The sequence below is a fragment of the Pyrgilauda ruficollis genome, unplaced genomic scaffold (genome assembly GCF_017590135.1).
Source record: "Pyrgilauda ruficollis isolate IOZ18807 unplaced genomic scaffold, ASM1759013v1 scaffold12, whole genome shotgun sequence".
NCBI classification, from domain to species: domain Eukaryota; kingdom Metazoa; phylum Chordata; class Aves; order Passeriformes; family Passeridae; genus Pyrgilauda; species Pyrgilauda ruficollis.
In genome coordinates this window covers 4,499,968-4,521,552 of record NW_024510321.1, presented here as the reverse complement: position 1 = coordinate 4,521,552, position 21,585 = coordinate 4,499,968, and the positions used below count along the sequence as shown (strand labels likewise).

General features: G+C 39.0%; 1 protein-coding gene across 15 annotated transcripts in view; it reads left to right on the top strand.

Annotated features, from left to right (window-relative positions):
• The window catches only part of KMT2C (lysine methyltransferase 2C), a 187,442-nt gene that overhangs the window by 27,618 nt on the left and 138,239 nt on the right, over positions 1–21,585 (top strand). For all 15 annotated transcript variants that reach the window (XM_041486406.1, XM_041486454.1, XM_041486464.1 and 12 more), the window contains one exon: positions 16,978–17,066. In XM_041486406.1, coding sequence (XP_041342340.1) covers positions 16,978–17,066 — 89 coding nt within the window. The remainder of the gene's footprint in view (positions 1–16,977; positions 17,067–21,585) is intronic.

The window sequence follows — 21,585 nt, the reverse complement described above, 5'->3', positions numbered from 1 at the left end:
TTCTAAGGAGAGATCCAGGAGGAATGCTTTCAAAGTTTTTAGGAGCACTTAAACTACCCTTCCCCCTCTGCTTTTTTTTTTTTTTCCCCCCTTTAAGAAGTGGTTCTTTTTGTTCCAGTCATCAAGACTCATTTTGAAAGACTTATTTTTCTGGTTTTGGCAAAATAGTTGATCAGCGCGACTGGCAAGGAACTGCTGTGGAGCAACAAAGAATTTCTGTGTAGCTCAAAACTCTGTTTGAGGCCATCTTGGAGCCGTTTGTGAGCTAGAGTAGAAACTCCGTGTAAGAAAAGCCATTCAAGTTAAGTTGCACGTTTTCCTCCCCAAAATTAGCATACCAGAATACTTCACTGCAGTGTTTAGAATACTTTGTACAAGAACTAACAGTAAGTTGGAGATCGCTAACTGAGGTTCTGTAATGATGCCAACTGACTTTTTTTTTTTTTTTAAGGTATATTCATTAGCTAGTAGGTTCAGCAGTATTAATTTTTATTATTTCTTTTGAATTAACCCAAATATAAATTTGGGTTAATTCAAATATAAAACTTATGGCCAAGGAAACTTGAAATAACACAATTCTTCTTCAGAAGAATTCTTACAGAACTCATCAGAAATTTGTAGGATTTCATAAAAAAAAGCTTTTATAACAGTTTAGAATTATATAGGCTTTTCATCTAAATGCTCTGAATTATGCTGATAACAGAATGCATAAAAACCAAAGGACTTTCAGACAGTCCTTGACAAACTACACAGGTTAATTACTCAGCCCTGCATGTGCAGGTGTGATGGTTTTGAGTCAGGCTCTCAGACTAATATATTTTTATTTTAATGCGCACATCCAAGGCTAAGCATTTAATCAGGCTTGCATTTCACTTGGAAGAGGAAGAACAGAAATGTATTTAGCTAATAAAGTTTATATTTGGTGATATTTTGTATTAAGCTAGCCATGAGTTCTGTGGCATTGCAAAGAGATTCTGTTTAATGGTAGAACACTTTGTCAGTGTTACTGTTTTATTTTTTAAGCTGAAGTTCTTATGCTGTGCATTACCAATTTAGTTATATTCTGCAAGAAATTAAGTGTTGGGGTGTGATAATGTGGGGTGTGTCTAATGAGACTCAAGCCCACGTGTATGGAATGGAAGCTAAACCTCAACTTCTGATCTCATTTTTGGAAGAAAGAAACCCTCAACATATCTGCAGATTGGGATGTAGAATTGGCTGTAAGAAAAAAAGGTGTTGGGGTGTGTCTGTATATAGAGGAGGTAAAATTTTTGGTGTTACTCTTAATTTCATTTTCCTGGCATCTTCTCAGAGCTTTCATTGGAAGGATCTCTGCTTCAAAATACTGTACTTTACCCAACAAAACATAATTTCCAGCTGTCTAGATTAAGAAAGTTTCCTTTAGGGACCCTAAACCAAGCTTGTTAGCTTTACTGTAGGATCCAAATGCAAAGAAGAAAACCAATATTTGTCCCTTTATCAGATGACTTTATGTGCTTATTCTGGAGTTTATGGGGCCTGGAATTTCTGTGAGTCTTAATTTAGTCTTTATCCTTTTTAGCTTTGAGGTTGACATTTCCTTTTGCTGTGATATAGATTTAAATTTATAAATTTGTGCTTTTATCACTTTATAGTGATAAAAGTCTCTATAGTTTGGAGAATTCTTGATAATACATCTTGAACAATTTTAACCTGATGAAATAATTTGAGATTTAAAACGGTTCAGATATGCAGGAAGAAAGACAGGTTTGGTATAGTATTAACATCTTTGTCATGTCAGTAGCATAGTCAACAATTAAATATCTCCTGTTGTGCCACATCTGCTTTACTTGTCAATAAATCAAACCTTCCACAAGTCAAGGCATGCCATATTTAGGTGACACACTCACAAAATTTAACTTTTACAGGGAATACTCAAAACTGCCCTAATACTTCTCAGAGCTGAGATCCAGGAAGCCAGCTTTGTGTTATCTTCATGAGAATTCTGTGCAAAACCAAAAAAGTCTAAATATAACAAAAAAACTGATAAAAAGGAGGCTGCTTAACAGCTGTCTAAAGAATTAATGTTATGATGTGTTAGTGCTGAGCTTTTAAAGATGAGAAAATAAGGGTTAATAATTCATTTTACTTCTGGTGCTTGCAGCATAGATTACAAAATGATAGGTGCAGATAGTCTGTAAATGTTTTGTGGAAATTCGGAATGAAAAAATCAATACAAATGGAGCTGCAGTTCCAGTGTGTTTGAAATTGCTTGTATCCAAGAGACAAGGAGTGAAACCCATGGGAAAGGTGGGAGCTGGGTGGAAATAGTTAAAGGCAGACTTAGGGATTAGTGTTGGGTTGGCCTTGCTGTTAATGAGCTGGAAAAAGGTGGGAGCAGCGAGTTAATGGTATTGACAGACAGCGTGGAGGTAAATGGATTTGTCAACACAAAGAGAGAGAAAATGGAGAAGAACATGGGGTAGGAATATACAAAACAGGGAAGAAGGAGGTTCCCCCAGCCTGTTCTAAGGGATGGAACAGCCACCATTGATTGAGTCAGTTTGGGCTGATGGGTTTTCCAAACGCGGCGCTGATGAGAGTGAGAATCTCACAGTAAAAGAGTGCTGAAAGGGCACAGCAGATAAATGAATGGGTTTTTTAAATAATATTTTAATTCAAATACATGATGAAGATGAATACGATATTGTTTATTTTGCAATTACACTGTGTTGAGATAACAACAGGCATGTCCACGGCGCAGTGCTGCTTTGAGACAGCAGTTCGTGTTCACACCTGAGTTTAAACAAATGCATTGTGGGGAAAAAAGTGTTGCTGGTAAAATAGAGTAGCTGAATGAAGAATGTAAGAATGAAGCATATTTAAAACTAGCAACTTTCTTTTTGTATGTTAAAAATATTAAACCTGTTTTATCTTGTAGATGGTGGTGAAAATGTAATGGTAGGCAGAGATTTTTTTTTTTTTAAATCTTTTTTAGGAACTTTGAAAACAAAGTTATACTCAGAAAAGAGAGGGCAATTTTAAAAAACAGCATTTTATAGTGATAGTATCTGTAGTCCGCAGTGGATGAAAACATGTAATAACTATTACCATCCTAAATAAGTAAATAAAATTATCCACTCTTGAACCATCCCAAACGTAACCTCAGCTGCTCTGCAGACACAAACATCGAGACTAGACTAGCAGCATTTACCAGCTGTGTGTAAGAGCTACACTGCACGTAAAGGGATTTCACATTTTATTATGTGGGAGGGATGATGTCAGTTTGGTTGATTATGCCCCTTTCAAGCTGCTGTGATAATTACCTGCTTGTTACCAGAAGTGTCGAACCCATTTTCAGTTCTTGTTTGCTTTTGCTGTCATGCCCTAATTGCTACATAATTTTGTCCCTGCCAATTACTACCTTGGAGTTGAATTTTACAGTGAAAAAGTTGTAAGAAGCAATAAAGTAATTGTTTTTTAGATCTGGTAATTTCAGTAGAATATTTTATTATGCTACAAAGTATATTGGGATACATACTGCTCACTTCTGTGAGATACTGAAATCCCATGGTTCCCACTGAAATGACAGCAGTGTGGAAGGCATGACTTTGGGGCAGATATGGATACTTTCTGTTTTAGAAATAAAGACATTTGCTGTGCTCTTTAGAGGCAGGAACTCGTAGGTTTGGTGGGCTTTTTTTTATTCTTTCCCTTCCTTTTCATCCTTTTATCCACTTTGTGAGTTTTACAAGTTTCCTTTGATGTAGGTGTTAGGTCATCTGATGTGGTCCTTTATCCATCGTTTTCTATGAAGATGTAATGTAAATGGATTTCTTTAAAGGTGCTGGGCTTAACAGTGTTTTATACTCTGATTAAAACTATTTGTTTGAATTATTCAGTGGAATAAAGCCTGCAGTAATTGGTTTAAGGACTGGCTGACCAAGCACTTTGTTGTCTTTGGGAGCTGTCATCGCTTTGCTTTGGGTTTTTTGGGTGGTCCTCCAGCAGTGAAGTCTGGTATTAGTCAATATTAATAACAATTACTGCTGTTGAAATCTGGATATGGAATGACATGGATGAGCACAGGGAAGAGGCAGAAGAGCAGTAAAACAAAATGTTCTTCAGAATAAGGAGAGGGGATGGTGTTGCCATGTAGAGATTTAGGGATGGGGTTGCAGTCCAGAAAGGAGCATTTCTGGCAAGAGGTTTGAAGTGTGGGATGTTTGTGGCTGTGCACTGAAGCTCTGTTTATCATAGAGATTGTGAGATTTGCTGCTGCCATTTCAATGTGATTCAGATATCCATGGCTGAAAGACCAAAATACTGGCAAAAAGTCATGAAACAGACCAGAGATTGTAGAAAGCTTGGAGAAAATTGCTTTGGGGAGGAAAGGTAGAGGTGCTCAGTCTGGTTATTGGGGTGGGGGATTTAAACCCTAAAAACAAGTAGTAGTTACAGAAGAGTGAATGATATCTCCAGCAGAGAAAATACTGAGTTCTTAAGGGATCCCTAATGTAAGAGGAAAAGGGACAAGAACCAGTGGTTGAAAGCTGAAACCAAAGAAGTTCACAAAGGAAATGAGCACGAATTCAGAAGGAGGAACAAACGACAAAGGGAATGGCAAAGTGAGTGGCTTTCTGAAAGATGGGCTTCAATCAATTACGGTTATTGAGTGATAGTTAGGGATATCGGGCTCGCATGGATAATGATTCTGGCATTGTGTCCCCTGAATCTGTGAGCAGACTTCTGTTCTGATAGCACTCCCTGTAGCAGCTTTGCCAGGGATGGTGTAATGAATGTTGAACACCTTTGTGGTTGAGGATTCTTTTCAGGCGTTATCTTTAATATATTGATTGCAAAAGACAAATGGTTTCTAAGGTTCTGAGGGTAAGGCATACTTCAGTTGTAGTTCTTTTTGTTAGCATAAAGGCTTTCAGGTACTTCAAGGAGAAATTTCAGTGTGCAAAAATACTGCAAAAAAAAATAATTATGCAGAATACTCTTTAGGAAAAAATAATTAATTTAACACTGAAATTTGTGTGGCTGTGAGCTAGGAACTGCTCTGTCCTGTCGTGACACCAAGGCAGTACTTGGATAAATATGAGTAGCTTTAGGGCCATTAAGTTTCACCTATGTGCTTCCCTGTTTGTGTCATCTTCACAAGTGGTTGCCAGTATAGCTCTTTCAGAGCTGCTCTGCCAGCTTTTTATACCTGAAAGTGCTTCTGAAACATTTGATTAAGATAATTTTTAAGGCTCCGTGGTGTGGTCTGGTGAGTAGAACTGAATTTCCATGCTGTAAATGTTAATTAGAAGCATATGTGTATATGTAAAAAGCAAGCTGAAATAAAAGTATAAATATCTAAGAAGCTGTCATTCCAGAAGGTCTGTGCTCAGAAAAGATTAGGTAAATATACAAATAGTCCCATTATAAATCGGCTGCAGTATCATTTCTGATTATTTTCATTACTTTTTTTCTGGTGGTTTGCAAAAAAAGGAAAAAAACTTAGGAAGCAAAGGGATTCAGATTATGGTTTCCAAATCCTTTTAGACAGCATTACTTGCACTGTCACTAAAAGAAGCTCCACTGGCTTTATTTTCTCTTCTCCTTCTCCAGTAACCCTTTCCTACCACTGCTCTCTCCCTGCTGCTTCCAGCACAGACATTTAGAACCTCTAATGAATGAAGCAAACTGATGGGGATGAAAACTCTCTTTTTTGAATTTGGGTATAAATTCAATTTGTGTTAATTCAACTTAATATAATTTGTAAGTTGCCGGCTCTGCACGTTTGAGTCTTGAACATTTTCATGTTTTTCTCCACAGTGAACTTAGATTTTGAGAATTGGTTTCCCATTACATTAAAAAAACCCGCATTTTAATGTTTAAACTGAGTGTATTTGTGGAACTGGAGGGAAGCTGCAGAACTTGAGGACGCTGTGCAAGTTGCAGGGCAGTAAAAGGAATGAGCTTGCAGCCTTGTGTCCTTGGGTGGTGGCCTGGAAGGAACTTGACCTGGAGGTATCAGTTGGTCCTCTTGGATGACTTCCATTGTAGTAGCTGCTCCAGCAGGGTTCGCTGGGGACGTGCCCCTCTCATGTGACACAGAGACAATTTTGTTTATAACTCTGACCTGTATCATATGACGTAGGCTGAGCACTAGATCACTCTCGTGCTGGCAGTTCTGACACAGCCCGATCCCTGCTCAGGCTGCGAGAGTCAAGGTGGGCATCAGCTAGAAAAACTCCTCAAGCATCAAGTGCTGGAAATACCATCCTTTTATTGACTTCACTTTTTAAAAGGTTTTCTTTAAGAGCATATTAAAGAAATGAGGAACTAAGACTTGAAAAAAAATAATTAACCCCTCCCCCCCCCAATAGTTAAAAAATATAGCATTAATTCGTTTTTAATATTAAAGGGCTGAAGTCTGGCATGGAGAAAAAAATATACAAACCAGCTTGGTGTAGTTGGTAGTGGTCTTGAATAAAAATAGGTGAAATGTTGATATATTGGTGAACAGCAATGATCATTGTCCCAAATAATAATGGTAATTTAACAATTCTTTTGAACAGTTTAAAAGCTCTCTATTATAATTACTTGAAGCTATTTGTAAGCTATCTGTAATTGTCAGAAGGCAGATTTATGTCTCCAGTTTAGAAGACTTCTTCAGGGATGAAAAAAAGGTTTAGGCACATTATTGTTAGCAGAATTTCTAACAAAAACCTTAGAATTTCTACCTCATCAGCACCCCTAGAGATTGATGTGCCTGTTTATGCAGAAGCTTTTAGACATGTTTCAAGATCTGTATTACTTGTGCCTGTGCTATGGAGTGTTGCTTATTATGCTACTTATATTGTTGTTTATATTTTACAATAGTATTTCCAGACTTTTATTTACTCTGGTATAAAAATAGTTTCCATGATCTGGCTTTTAGGTTTTACGTCTAGTTTGAAAACAATTTTGTTTAAAGAAAAACAATTCATGTGAATTATAAATATACACTGACACACATCTGATTCCATTGCCCATTTTCTTCTTAGATCTATTTTTATTCTTCTGAGGTTTTCCAAGCCTTCTGACTAAGTTTTAATGGATTTTTAATTAGTGAGCAGATCTTGTGTTTTTTCCCTTTGGCTTTCCTAGGTTTAGCAGTTTTATTGAAAGAGAAATATTTCATAATACTTGTTGACATTATCTGAAATAAAAATGTATTTCTTTATAAGGAGCACTAAGGGTGCTAACAGATGGAAAAGATACGTGGTGATATGACATTCATTTCTGTTGTGTTTTTTTTTCCCTGTCTAAATCCATTTTAGATGGGTAATGACAAACTGTGGTTGACATGCAAGAACTGCTTTTCTTACATGCCATCAATTAATTTGAGTATTATAAAGAAAATTCTATCTAATGCATTCTAGGCCAGCATCTTGTATAAAAGCAGGTTATTTATAGCTCTTTGGGTACTGCCCTTTCATGTCCTGATCCTTCTAGTTGAAGCTTAAATGCTTGTTTAAGATTAAATACACTAAAATTTTTGCCCAGAGGTTCTTCTTTGCTTTTCATAAACATAATTTCAGGTGAAACTGGTGGACAGATGCCTTTCTTAGGAAATCCTGTAACACGTACCTAGGGAGAGAAGGGTGTTGGCTATTTTGTTGTGTTAGTGGCAAAAGAAACATTTGAAAAACACAAGAAGGAATGGAGTTATTGTCCATGTAATCTACAGGAAGAATTGTGTTTGCTGTGAAGTCTGAAGACATTAACAAAAGTGACTTGAAACAAAAGATTCTGAGCTTTATTCGATGAGAAAGCATGAGATGTTCTGAGCTGACTGATGCATTTTGATAGATGTAAGATCTGGAAACTTCTCAAAATGATGTAGTGTGAGTGGGGTTAGTTTATCTAAAATATAAGATAGTTGAATATTTGCATCCTTTTTTGAGTGTCCAAGCTGAATTAATGATGATTAAAAGCAGTGTTTACAACACTGTATAATCAATCTATGCAGACTGTACTTGCTGGGTATAAAAACACTTTTCTGAGTAAAAACTTTAGTATTTAGTATTAAACTATTGGATTGTTTGTACACCTGCACTGTATGTGGCTGAGTGACAGAGAGCACAGCCTTCACCTGGCACCTAAATATATCCAGTGAGGATATTTAACTTAAGGAGACAAATGCACTTTGCAAGGATCTTCATGATGTTCCTGTGATAAGACTGTCAGACTGCAAAGTTCCAAAAGGAAATCTTTGAAAATGACTTCTAATTAATGGTGCTAAAATTACAAAAATCTGTTCACAGAGACCAAAACTTCTACCAAGTTCCAAGTACTTGGCAGCTGTTTCTCATGCGTGATGACTCAGATCCGCTGAATTTTATGTACAGGATCTTGAAATCACCAGACATGAGAATTACAGCCCTCACCATTGTGTTGCCACCCTTATTCAAAAGAGAGTAGCAGGCGAACCCTGCAGCATGTGAAAGAACAAGGAGCTGGATAATTCTTAAAAAAGACATGAGCTTGGTGCTGATGTGGGTAAAAAATTCTGGGCACCATGGCTGTTCACAAGAGTGGAGGAGTTGGAACTTGGCATTGCCCGTCGTCATGGAGAAACAAATCTTGTGTTCAGATGGAAGTGGATGCTTATGCTTCCCATGAGGAAAATGCTGTGTTGGGTGCAGTAGCATATTTTGATGCAATTTTGTTGACTTAGAGGACAGAGGAATGAGGACAAGAGCAGTGGTGAATGGTGTGGGTTGAATTTGTCACGTGAAAGTCTTGCAGAGGTTAGAAATTTGTGCTCTTGACAGTCAGGTGATCTCTCAGCTGTTCTTGTTGCCATTTCATTCTCTTTGTCTGTCAAAAGAAACCACGTGAGAACAGTCAGTGGACTTTCTAAACATTATTTAGCAAATTTACCAAAGAGCTTCACATTAACTGTTGTCTGGGGCAGTTACAAAGGCAGAGCCATTATCAAGTCTGGAGCCAGGTAGATAAACAGAACTTAGTGGGATTGGAAACTTGCAGGTGCCTCTACTTGATAGCTCTTGGTGCTCCCAAACAATTGTCTTAATTTGATTCTAGAAAAGGTTTTAAAAAATATTGCAAGTGCTGCAATTCTAGTATGTTGTTTTGCATCGTTATGTTAGTGAACATGGCCAAGTGCATTGGTGACAAATATAGAAAGGATGTTGTTTGTGCAAAACTACAGATACATAATGTGTTGTAATGGCAACTGAAATTTTTTTACCATTTTTTCTGAAAAGTGTATAATTGTTCAGGTCTGCACGTAAAATGTTTTGTGTTACAGAACTAAAACTATAAATGAGGCTCCATATCAGTGGGAATGTGGTTCTTGAGAAAGAAGAACCTGTAGCAGTTTCTGATGCTGTGCATTGCTGGGTTAATGTGACAGATAGTTGACTGAAGGCAATTTTCACTTACAGAATTTATAGATGTCTAAGCAGTCAGTTTGAAAAGTAAAAAAGAAAGCTAAAAGATCTGAAAGCCTTTTATATGATTTCTCACTCTGTTGCTGGAACTGTCTCCAAATCTGAAGTCCATACATGTAGATCAGGCAGCCTGGCTTCATACTTTGAACATCTAACTCAGATTTTGTCATGCAATGGCGTTACAAAAGGGTGTGCAGAAATCTCTGCAATGTAGTAGGCTTATTGTCAATGTCTCAGGCCATAACTGGCTGTAGTAGAGCTGTAACTTCATGGGTATTTTATGGGCTCATGTGAAAAATGTATTATTTTATGTACCTGAAACTGTTAATGAATTGGTAATCAGTGATACTGAATCTTGCTGGTGTGACCCTGTGTCTCTCCTGCCAGCCAACTGAGGATGTTCTCAAATGAGTAACAAGTTGGGAAGAAGACTTCATGGTCTTGATATTGTTAATATAGCTCTGCTTCAGCTATGATGGCCTTCATCAGCTTTATCTCTCAAAAGAGCAGTTCCAGACTCAAACTGAACATCTGTAAAGAGCATCAGGGATGAACAGAGAAAATACTGAATATGGTGGCTTTGTCCAGACCAGCCTCATCACTCAGCAGAGTGCAGCTTCTGCCTCCTGGATCTGGTGGCCTGCTGCAAAACTGAGTTGAGATTAAGATTTTTCAACAGTGGGATGACATTCCTAATGCTCTTTGATTTAGGTAGACAGTCCTCTGATGAATGCCTGCAGGCAGCACATCCTATTTGCCTTTTCTCAGTCTCCCATGGAAAGTAATTTTGCATCAATATAGGCCTGAGAACCTCTGTAGTACAAGTAACTATGTGAGGACATTTGAAGTCAAAAATACAGAAAACCATACTTCACATTTGCTCAAATATCCTAATTTATTTGGCTCTTAAATCATTAGAACTATGCAATTCAGATTCATTTTGATACTTCACTCCCAGCCTCTCAGCCTTGTTTCCTCAAGAGCTCTGCATTTACCTGTGGGTTTCCTTTGCATTTGCTTACTTTATGTCAGCACTGACTGTACTCTGGAATGAAAGCAAAGATGCATCTGTGATACTCGGTACAAATAATCTTAAAAAAATTCTATTTGCATTTCTTAGGGCAGTGTAGGAAATTTTTGACAAATCTCCCTGTCACAGGGGAGTACTAGAAAAGCTAAGCTGAGAATTGTCCAATGGAGATAGGGTTTTTTTACGCTTTTTCTCAGACATCCTGATCTCAAAGACTATGATTTTTTTTTTCAGGTGTTTATTGCTTTCAGTAGTAACTACATTAAATATAGATGTGAAAAAGCTTCAGCTCTGAAGGTGCTTTAGCCTGAGTAAAGGAATAATGTTGAGTGACTGAATAATGTTTTTTAGATTGTTACTGGTTAGAGGAGAGGTGTGAGGTGGGAAGTTGCAATGTTTTGGTTTTAAATGTAAGCTGGGTCACTTCTCTTTAATGCAGTGTTTTATTTAAAGATTATTATAAATTTATAATTAAAATTAGTAAGAAACTTGCTTGTATTTGATGGTACCAGGAGACTAATAGGCAATATCAAGTGTATTTTTGATATGTTTTAATAATGAAACTGAAGGTTGTGCAAGTTCCATGAGATCTTAATTAAAGTCTGGTTCAGCAGATGTTAAACAAGAAAGTTTTCACTTCTCTCTATTAGTAAACGGTCGACTTTTTGTCACCTTTCACTTGTCACGTTTCTGTTGCACATCTTCCCATGCATCAGGATCCCTCAGCCTTTAGTATACACATGTATAACATAAGAAGTAAATAGGAAGAAGCTACATGTTGCATTCTTTTTTTTATTACCACGTACAAAAGAAAACACAGGGAACATTTTCACCTGTTACTGATTGCTCAATTGAAAAATCCTGTGAAGAATCTTGTAAATCAGAATCAGTTTGAAGCTGGAGTCAATATAAGAGAGAGTTTCCTATTTTAGGCTTGTTAATGTTTAGGGCTATTGAAGTTTATTCTAGTTAGATGGCATCTTCCTTGCTTCCAGAGCTGTGCTCTTCATTTTATCCAGACTTGGATGCAGAATTTTCTCAACTCTTCGAAGTAATAAGGAGTAAAATAATGTTTAGAGAGGGGAAAAAATACCCCTTTCCTCACAGGTATTTCCATGAACTGATTCTTGCTTGCTGTGGTGCTCTTTGCTTGGGGCTACCAGCTGAACCTTGAGTATTTTAGCCTCTACTTAAGCACAGTTAAACTTTTACAGCTGTATTTAGGACTCCACGGTTCAGTAGCAGTGTAGTGGGAGCGTGTGGCTTTTGCACACCTGTTAAAAAGATTCTTCAAAAGAGGGTAACAGCTTTCACTTGTGAAAGTGCCTGGGAACATTAATTTGTGACTAGCCGTGCTGATGGCAGCACTAATTGAACCTTTTTATAAATCATTCCTGTACCATCTTCCAGCACAGGCCTGTGGACAGATGTTCATTTAACAAGACATCTGTGCTGGTTTAGGATGTTATTGTATCCCAGATGTTGCACTGCTTTTTAAGGTTATTAGCCCTGTTTTATGTATTTAGTGCCATCAGTTTTGCTCCATGGTTTGCAGAGCATACGAAGGAAGGTGGTTTCTTTTCTGAATGATGTAGAGGTTTCAACAATTTGGAAAAAGGTGTCAGCTCTTGAGTGGATCTTGTATACCAAGATCAAGTGGATCTTGTTTTCACAAGCCTGGAACAAACTGCACAGGGCGAGTAGGGTAGTTCTGATAGAAGGTCTTGAACGAGCTCTCACGTGGTTTTGTTGGTAGCAACTTAGGGAAGACTTACAGAAAGTGGTGTCTGGCAGTAACTTCTGGGTAATCATAAACCAGTCCTGGCAGTGACAGGCATCTGAGGATAGTAGCTTTGTCAGTTATTTCATGTGTTCCAGGAAATGTTGGCCCATGGCCTTATTCCTGAGCACTTTGTGGAAAGAATGAGCAAGATCCAAGATGTACTTTTGACCTACATTGTACTTGTCCAGTTTTGGTGCTATTGCTGTGACTTTTCAAAAAACAACAAAACAAAACACTAAAAAAAAGCCCTAATCGTGCAGAAAAGAAAATAAACAGTATCTCATTACTGTCAGGTGAATAAGAGACTTTCCCATTTTCTCTCATGCTGCTCTCTGTGCATTCAGCAGAAGCTGCTCAGGTACCTGGTGATCTCCCAGTGGTATCCAAGTCCTCAGGGCTTTGAGGCAGCCTCAGCAGGGCTTTCCCCCTGTGCAGAGGGAGTACCTAATGCTCTGCTGAGCCCTGTGAAAGGTTTTTCTGGGCTTTTCTTCCCCCTCAGGGCTAAATTTAATTAGTTGCTTACCCAGAGAAGTATTATGAGATTTTTGTTTACCATGGTATATTTAAAGATGGAGATTAATGAAAGGCATTAGCTGAAAAAGCTAATTGATAAAAAAATTAAAGAGTGGGTCACAAAGGATTTGGATAAATGACTCTGTTTTATCGAAGGAGGAGTAAAATTATTGTAGAGAGTAATTATATTCATGTATTAATAAAAAAGTCTAGTTTGTTGTTGACTTTATTCCATAAAATGCTGAACGTGCTTTAAGCACTTCAAGAAGTTAAATTTCTCTCTGCAGATCAGTTCTCTTGAGCAGAAAGAGACGTGCTCTTGGTTTTTTTTTTCCTTCTAAATTGACCTCTGTTGTAGGAAAAAGGCGGGCAAGGAAGCCATGGCAGGGACCTTGGCAGCACTTCAGCCCCTGTACCAAGCTCCCTGCCTGCCCACTGACTAATATTTATTGTTTTCTGCCGCAGTGTGCATCGGTCAGGCTCTGCCTGTACATTTTGTTCTGGGTCTGTTGTGAGCTGCAGGAGATGTGGCTCATCTGTGTTCAATATTTCTGAGCTGCTGGGGGTTCTGCAGGGTGATGGAGTTACTCCTCCTGGTAGGAAAGTTTGGGGTCCAAGATTTAGAGAAGAGCTGAGGTTGTGGTGTTCACTACAGCAATTATGGTTCAGGACTGCCTGGCTTCATGTGGGTGAAGGGCAATAGCCATGGGCTGTAGTTGCATAATTGCTTTAGGACTGTGAAAACTGTCCCGCCACACCATCTTTCCCCTATTGCCTTCTCACATCCTCGTTCAGAAGGATGAACTTGAGAAGAAACCAAGTTCCAGGCAAAGAATGGAGCACAGGCTGCTTTTCCCACTGTATTTAAGGGCAAGTGGAAATAAATGTAGAGAAAAAACCAAAAATTAACAGGGTTTGTCAGTGGAAAAATGCAATGTTATGCAAACCAGCCAAAAGCTTTATCTATAAAACTATTAAATAAAATGTTTAAACTTAATGCAAATAACATGAAACAATCCATTCCTATTACAAATGCTGATTGCAGCGATTAGGTGTGCTATATGGCCTTCTCAAACGGCATTTGCTGTGGAAACATTAAATTATAGTTGTCAGTACAGTGTATATTTCACTGTTTTCTGACTTGAGTTATTTTTTTGCTCTAAGCCAAACATAAATTTGTAGGCTATAAAATCTCTTCTGGTGATTGGGAAAAGAATGTAAGCAGCAAAAATAAGTTACTGATATAATCTACCGTGTTTTCCACTGTTTCTTCAGTTTTATTTAAAAAGCTGCACCACATTAAGAAGGCTTTTTGTAGAATATTTGGGGGAGGGGAATGGCAAGGAAACACCAGACGTGGTTATGTCTTCTGCTGAAAGAAGCAGCTATGTTTAATTAGTTGAAACCTCTGCTTTTCCTTGGTGTTAAATAGGTTCCTAAAATACGATAGGGAGTTCAAGGTGTGAATACTGCTCTTGTTTAAACAAAATGTTTAAAAAGACTTTGTGAGGTACTTTGGTGTTTAATACATGAACTGTAGTTCAATAGAAAATCTAAACTCATCTGTAAATTATTAAATAAACATGAACAATCATCATCTTCCACTATCCAGCAAGTTTTGCGTCCAGGGTTGTGTTGGGGAATACTGAAAAGGAGTATCTGTGAAAAAGTAGAATTACCATTTATGTTTGTGATGATTTTGCAGTAATCCTTGTTTAGTATGGACTTGTAACTTTGCATTGCAGACAGGTAGTTGGTAGAAGAATAATTGGGATAGGATTTAGAAATAATCCCTGTCCTTAGCTGATTGTGTTCTGTAAAGCTTTTGAGCATTCCTGCACCAAGGGAAGTGTTTTCACTCACCTGCATTCCTGTCCTTTCACTGGTGCTGGATGATGTGCTGGGATGTTGTGAGAGCTACAGGAAATTTAATGCTTAAATGCTTTTGGCTTCTTTACCTGCTGCTTTGTTTTTCTCAGTGTTAGAGGAGTGTTACCTTCCTTGCTGTATCTCAGTCTTGCTGGAAGAGCCTGTTCTGTCCAGTGGCTGTGATATTCCATTTGCTTTTTGTTATGGCTGGGAATTGATCTCTCTGACCATCTCAGATGCTGCTGCCAGCAGTGTTTGTGTGTTTCCCACTTCCAAAACATGTCCCTGTTCTGGCCAGCTCACTGGTCACTACTCCTGGATGGGCTGATGCTGTGGCTGCAGGGAGCAGTGCAAGACAGTTTCGTCTTGTCACTGTGCAGTTTATTCTGGTTTGAATTTCTGTGAAACGTGGGTTTTAAGAGACTACTCTGGGAGCGTCCAGTGGCTGTGATATTCCATTTGCTTTTTGTTATGGCTGGGAATTGATCTCTCTGACCATCTCAGATGCTGCTGCCAGCAGTGTTTGTGTGTTTCCCACTTCCAAAACATGTCCCTGTTCTGGCCAGCTCACTGGTCACTACTCCTGGATGGGCTGATGCTGTGGCTGCAGGGAGCAGTGCAAGACAGTTTGGTTTGAATTTCTGTGAAACGTGGGTTTTAAGAGACTACTCTGGGAGCTTGTGAAGTGGCAAATAAGTGAAGGGGATTCTTCTGTCTCTCATAAGAAGAGTGTTACTTATTTTGTGTGTTCTGGATGTGCTGTCAGTGCTTATGGATAAGCAGGCAAGGGGAGCAATAACCTTGTAATCCCTAGGATTCCATCTGTGCTCACGTTTTTCAGCATTATCCTGAAAAAAATTTATAGGGATGCCAAGAAAAGTCCTCCTGTCCTTAATCTCCTCTTGCTTTTCCCTTTCACCCAGCTCCTTTGTAAATTGAGTGGGAGGTTTTCAGACTTTGGTTTGAGCCTCATTTTAATTCTTCTTTTCCTCCTTCACAGAGAGTAAAATGGTCCAAACACAATCTGAAGGGGTTGTCTTGCTAGGTAGTCCAAGAGAATCAATCCTCTTCTAGCAGGAAAGCAACCTGTACAGATTCCAGAGATGGTTCCAGTTCTGCCCAGTTCTTTGATCCAAGAGAACCAAAGGCATTGCATGATAGCATTTCTTCTGTAGCTGATGTAGCAGATCCAGTCCTGCGGAAATAGTTTGGATGGACCACAGTTCTATAACAGACTGTACAAAAAAAGGAAATGCTGGTTTTGGAATGATTTAATCGCTTCAGAAAAAACCCAAAACCTTTTCTCCCCAATGCAGAACTAAACCCAAACCTTTCAGAATGCTCTGTGAAAGAGGAACTGGAGGGGTTTTGTCTGGGGGGGCAGGCGGGGTGCCCGTGTGCTGGCCTGCCGATTCAAGGCGTGTTGGTTGGGTGAATGGTTGCCTGGGAGCTCTGGACATTGGAACTGCTGAGATGCCCCAAACTGCTCAAAATTTGTGTACTTGGAATCAGAAGCTCCCAGGGTCTCCCAGGCTTTCCGTCAGCATGCCAGGCAGGTTGCCAAGTAGCCTGAAAATTTGGGAGGCGAGTTGCCAAGCTCTTGGCTCCCTTTCAAATGGGCTGCTGAACAGCTGGGAATCTGGATGCCTGGGCTTCTCAACAGCCCACCATGATAGTTACTGAAGAGCCAGGCAGGGAAAAAAGGCTGGAATTTGTGGCACAAACCTGTCTGCTTTCCGTCAGACCTTGGTTGAAATTGAAACAAATCTGCCAGGTATTTTAGTTTTGACAGGCTGTCCTCACGTGATGACTTTTTTTAATGTGATGACATCTAGTCATCTCTCATAACATTTTACTTCATGTGTCAAAATATTGTTTCACTGAAAATAATATGTGTTTCAGTTTCATTGCTTTAGCATCATTATTATTCTATAGAAATTTCTTCCAAGGATGCTCTGCGTGGATCAGTCTCTATTTTGTAGTAGCTGCTGCCCAGATTTTGGATACTGTTCTCTCTTACCTCTCTGTAGTTAAATTTTACATGGAGCACATAGGATGCTTGTGTCAAAATCTGGCTGAGTTAGTCTGTTGTTTGATCAGAAAAAGTTCGTCATTGTATTTTTCTTGTAAGAAGAATCAGAGAAACTTAAGGGGCCAGCTGCTGTTTCATGTGTACCTTCCTGGGGACATAAACCTAGAAGTTTCCAGTTTGTACAAGACTGAAGTAATGGGTTAGCTTGAAAGTTACATAATTAAGTGCTGACATTCATCCCTCGAAATGAAGTGATTTAAATCCTAATTTTACAAATGCTTTCAGTCTAAGAATTTTTTCCTCTTTATGTTTGCAGGCCTCGGAGTAGAGGAAAAACTGCAGTGGAGGATGAAGACAGTATGGATGGTTTGGAGGCAGCAGAAACAGAAAACACTGTGGAAACAGGTACTGAGATTATAGTGCTAATGCTCTCTGGGTATTGCTTCTCTCTCAGAAATGCATTTAGTTATGCAGGACTTTGGTAGACAAGAAATACTTCTTCCATTTTGTAGTACGAGATGTGCCATTTGGGCAGATTTAAACCTTAATATTTAAACCTATATTAATTTAAAGCTATTGAAGCTATTATTTTTAAATAGTGTAATGGGATTCTCTTTATAGTGTAGATATGTAGAGCTTCTTTTCCTACTTTTGCAAGGCTGTATCTAACAAAAATAAATGCTCTGAAGTGGCAGCTGCTGTTTTTGGAGTACCTGCCAAAATACACTACTACTTATTGACCTGTGTCTTCAGCTAACTACAGCAGACTATATACCAAAGGGATAACCAGGATAACCAAATGCTAATGCTTCCTGCTGCTGCTTAGGAAACGGATAAATCTCTGTTCTTGCCTCAGTAAATATTTGTTGTGGTGGTACCCAAATGCTTCAGTTACCAGAGGGAGCTCATTGTTCTGGACCCAGTACTGTTGAAACAGTTTGTGATTTCTGTTCTGGCAGTTCAGGAGCCTAAAGAGACAAGCAGATGAGCCAGCACATGAGATAAAGGCCATGGTGAAGAGCTGTCATCTCCTTGCCAGGCACGTGTCTGTAGCCATTTCCCTGTTTTAACCAGAGTCTGAGTGTAGAAGGATGAAACCCACCAGGAAAGATGATGCTGTGGCCACTTAGCAGAACTTTGTTGGCTTGACAGAAAGAAGCCTTGAAAATGCTTAATGAAAATTGAGATCTAAGGGTGTATAAATTTAATTAGGTGGCCCTGTGAGTGTATTGAGAGAAGTGGAAGGAAGCACAGAGACATGAACAGCAGAAGCTGTTGGTCAGGGCAGAAATGGCCTGGAAGTGCCAGCTGGGTTAAGGGAGTTGTCCAGGTCTCTCAGAGCTGTTGAGTAGAGGGGGTAGAAGTCCTTAAAGATGAAGATGAGGATCTGTGCTTAGTGAAGATTTATAGGGACAACAAGTAGAGAACCTGAGAAGAGCCATTTTTGCAGCAGCATTTTTCATGGGCCAAGCAGGAGCTTGTCTGCTCTGGTGAAAGCCACAGAGGAGGAGGAGGAGGCTGAAATTCTCCTGAGGATGGGCTTCATGTGTGCTGGTTTGCTTCCTCCTTGCTAGATGTGGAATGATGCTGGGAAGTCTTTGTGCTTGTGACTCGAGGCTTTGGGGAGTGTCTGGAGTGTGTAGTCACAACTTGTGTTGAATTCAAGTGTTAATGGCATGTGTTAGGAGGGAACCTAAATTAAAGCTTAATTCAGGGATGTTTCATTGTTTTATTCTGCCCTTTGTTTTTCCGCCCCTGCAAATAAAACTGCTGGTGGTAGTGAACTTGGGTGATCTTTTGCAGGTTCTGCAAGTAGGTAATTAGTAGTTAATAGGCTAATAAATTAATATATAAGTGAAAAAGTTGGAGCAAGTATTTATGTGTAGAAAAACAGAGCAGGGTAAAGGAAGACTAGTTCTAATGCTATTATTCCATCATTATTATTACTTTATGATGATGATTACTGTGCCTATCCTGTGTGGTAGAAGCATTCTTATGAAAGTCAGCAAAGGGGACAAAAAGTATCCCCTTAAAGTGATAAGTTTTATAAATTTTAAATATGTTTAAGAAAAATAAAAAGACCCCAAATACAAATTCAAACCTAACAACTGGTGCACTACTGTGTAGGGAATTCAGTGATAGCTGTATTTTGTTTTTTTTGCTTTTGTCATTTTTAACAGAGTTACTCAACAGAAACATGAGAGCAGTTTCTGATTCAGAAGAGAGAAGAACACATAATTATTTTTAAGGCTCTGAGAGTGCATATAGATAATTCTCTCCATTGTCTTTCATTAGAATAATCCTGAGTGTCACAGGTGGCTGATACCCATTTCTAAAGGTGTGGGCAGTAGGAGCACTGTGCTGGAAATCCCCATGGGCCAAGACTCCAGCAAGTCTGCTGCTGGAAGTGAGGCACCATCACTTCAGTGCTGAGCCCAGGATGGATTTACAGACTGTGCTCCGCACTGAAAAGATGCCTAGTAAAAATACATATGTCTGAAATCCCATTTGTGCAGGGGAACCAAAATAGACTTGAAAGAGCATTATCATGTTGAGCAGTTTGATAGAGACAGAATCACAATTATGTTATTTTAAAAGCTGGGCACCATGTGACTTGCTAGAGGTTTAATCATATTATCTGAAAAGGGTGCTGCCTCTAAAACTTACTCTAAGCACTTACCTGAGTTAGTACAAAATGTGGGAGAAGGAATAATCTCAGTTTGTTTCTCTGTTTAAAACTGTCTTGATTAAATTGAAGGGTATTTCTATACTAGTTTATTAATTTTTGCTTCAACTAGAAAAGGGTTTTGTTTTCTTTGCTTGCAAAGAATGGTCTTGCCAGAAAATTTTTGCAGTAGTTGGCAAACCAAAACACAATATAGTAATATTACAGAAGTTGAAATTAAATGTCTGAAGATCTTGACCTGTGATTTGTGACATATTTTGAGTCTCTGTGTTCCTAGCTTCCTTTCCATTGTTTGATTCATATGTTGAGAATAATCAGGAGTTCTTTTACTGCGCGACTTTGGATTTTTGAGGTTGTTTCTGTTTTGTTTTATTCAATTAAGCTTCATAAAATGAGAGAAGTTCATGTTACTGATGTTGTATTACGTATAATGAGCTCTGCTTTTAGGGAGAAGGGAGCAATGCAGGAGGAGTAAGAACTCCTCTCACAGGGAGGGAAAAAAGGATATGCCCCATATAATCCCACCTAAGATAAAGAAATCTTAGGTTTGGTAGCTGTCAAATCTTTCATGGGGGGAAAAAGCAAAGAGTGTGCAAGTACTAAACATTATTTCCATTTGTAATGTTGACACAAATGTTTGTTTAAATAAAAAAGAAAAAGACAAAAATTCTTCCCAAAGGGGCTCTTTTGCAATGCTGAGGCACAGTAATTTTAATTGCAGTTCGGGAAACAAGTTACTGCCCTTCCCAAAATTCTGTAATCTCACATGTGAAGTGAGGCAGAGTTGGAAGCAGAGCAGGGTGAGCCGTGTGCTGCTCTGATCAGTTCAGTATGGCTGCTTCTCCTGCCAACTGCAGCAATTCCTGAGCCCTGTCCCTTTTCTGCCAAGTACTAAGTTCCCTTTGGTGTAGATGAATTCTTAAGGACGGAAAGAGAGGAGGAGGGATTTGGAATCGGAGAAAGGAAATTCTGGAATTTGGAAAAAAAGAGCTGTTTGGAGCTAAGTAAACTTTTTTTCCTGAAAAAAGGGTGTTGACAACTGCTTCTACTGAATCAATAGATTTTCAGCTTCTTGTAAACCTCAGGACAGACTCCTTTCATTTACCCACCAGCCCTGTCTCTCTTGCTGATCCTTTGGCTCCTCACTTCATGTCTGTTCTGCTCTTCAGCTTTGTATTGCTCTTTCCAGCTGTCTGCTCCTTCATTTTTCTTCGCTGTGGTTCCCCCAGTGATGTTACACTGGTGTTTCTCTAGCCAGCTGATGTTGTGGTTTCCCATTCTTCCCATCATTTTGGCACCACAGCATCTTAGCATGATTAAGGATGGCTGGGACCTCTGGGGATCATCTTCTCCACAGCCCTGCTCCAGCAGGGTCACCTAGAGCTGGCTGTCCAGGACCATGTCCAGACAGCTTTTATCTCCAAGGCTTGAGGCTCCACAGCCTGCCCTGCACAACCTGTGCCAATGTTCAGGCACCTTCACAGAAAAAAAAGGGTTTCCTGATGTTCAGAGGGAGCCTCTGTTTTGGTTTGTGTTTTTGTTTGTGTTTTTGTTTGTGCCTGGTGCCTCTGGTCCTGTCAAACCTTCCAGCTGTCAACACCTTCCACCTTTCTGGTTATCAGTAAAATACTATTTGCTGCAAAATGCTGTGTGTTCCCTTCTGGATCCTCTTGTGCTCCTCATCTCTGTAAGAACAGTTTTCTTCTGGTAAGTGAATTTCTCATGGCCAAGAATATACAAACCAGAAAATTCTGGAATGCATGGGGCTTTGTGCACAGGGATATATGCAAATATAAAACTGCTAATCCAAAGAAAGAAATAATACACCAAGAAGCTCCTGATATGCTTACTGTAGGTTTGGTAGCCCTTTTGCTACTAATGAAGACTTGGCTTCTGTTTCTTTTCCCCATCTTCTGTTAGTTTCAGCAAGTTTCTGTACTTGATATTTTCTTGGCTCTGCATTTAAGTTGAAACTGAATTCTGTATGTTAATTATCTGATTATTCCCTTTTTTTTTCTTTTTTTGGAGAACACTTGTGAAATATCCCAACTCATTCTAGAGTCTGTAGTTCTTCCTGTCTGTGTCCCATAAAAATGTTGAGGTTCAGATCTGGGAGAAATGCAATAAAATAAGTTTATTTGAACTGCTGAATCTCTTGGGTCAGGTATTTATTTTGTTAACTATCCATCCCATGTCAGCCAGCTCTTACAGCAGTGCTTTCTACCAGCCCCTCAAGTC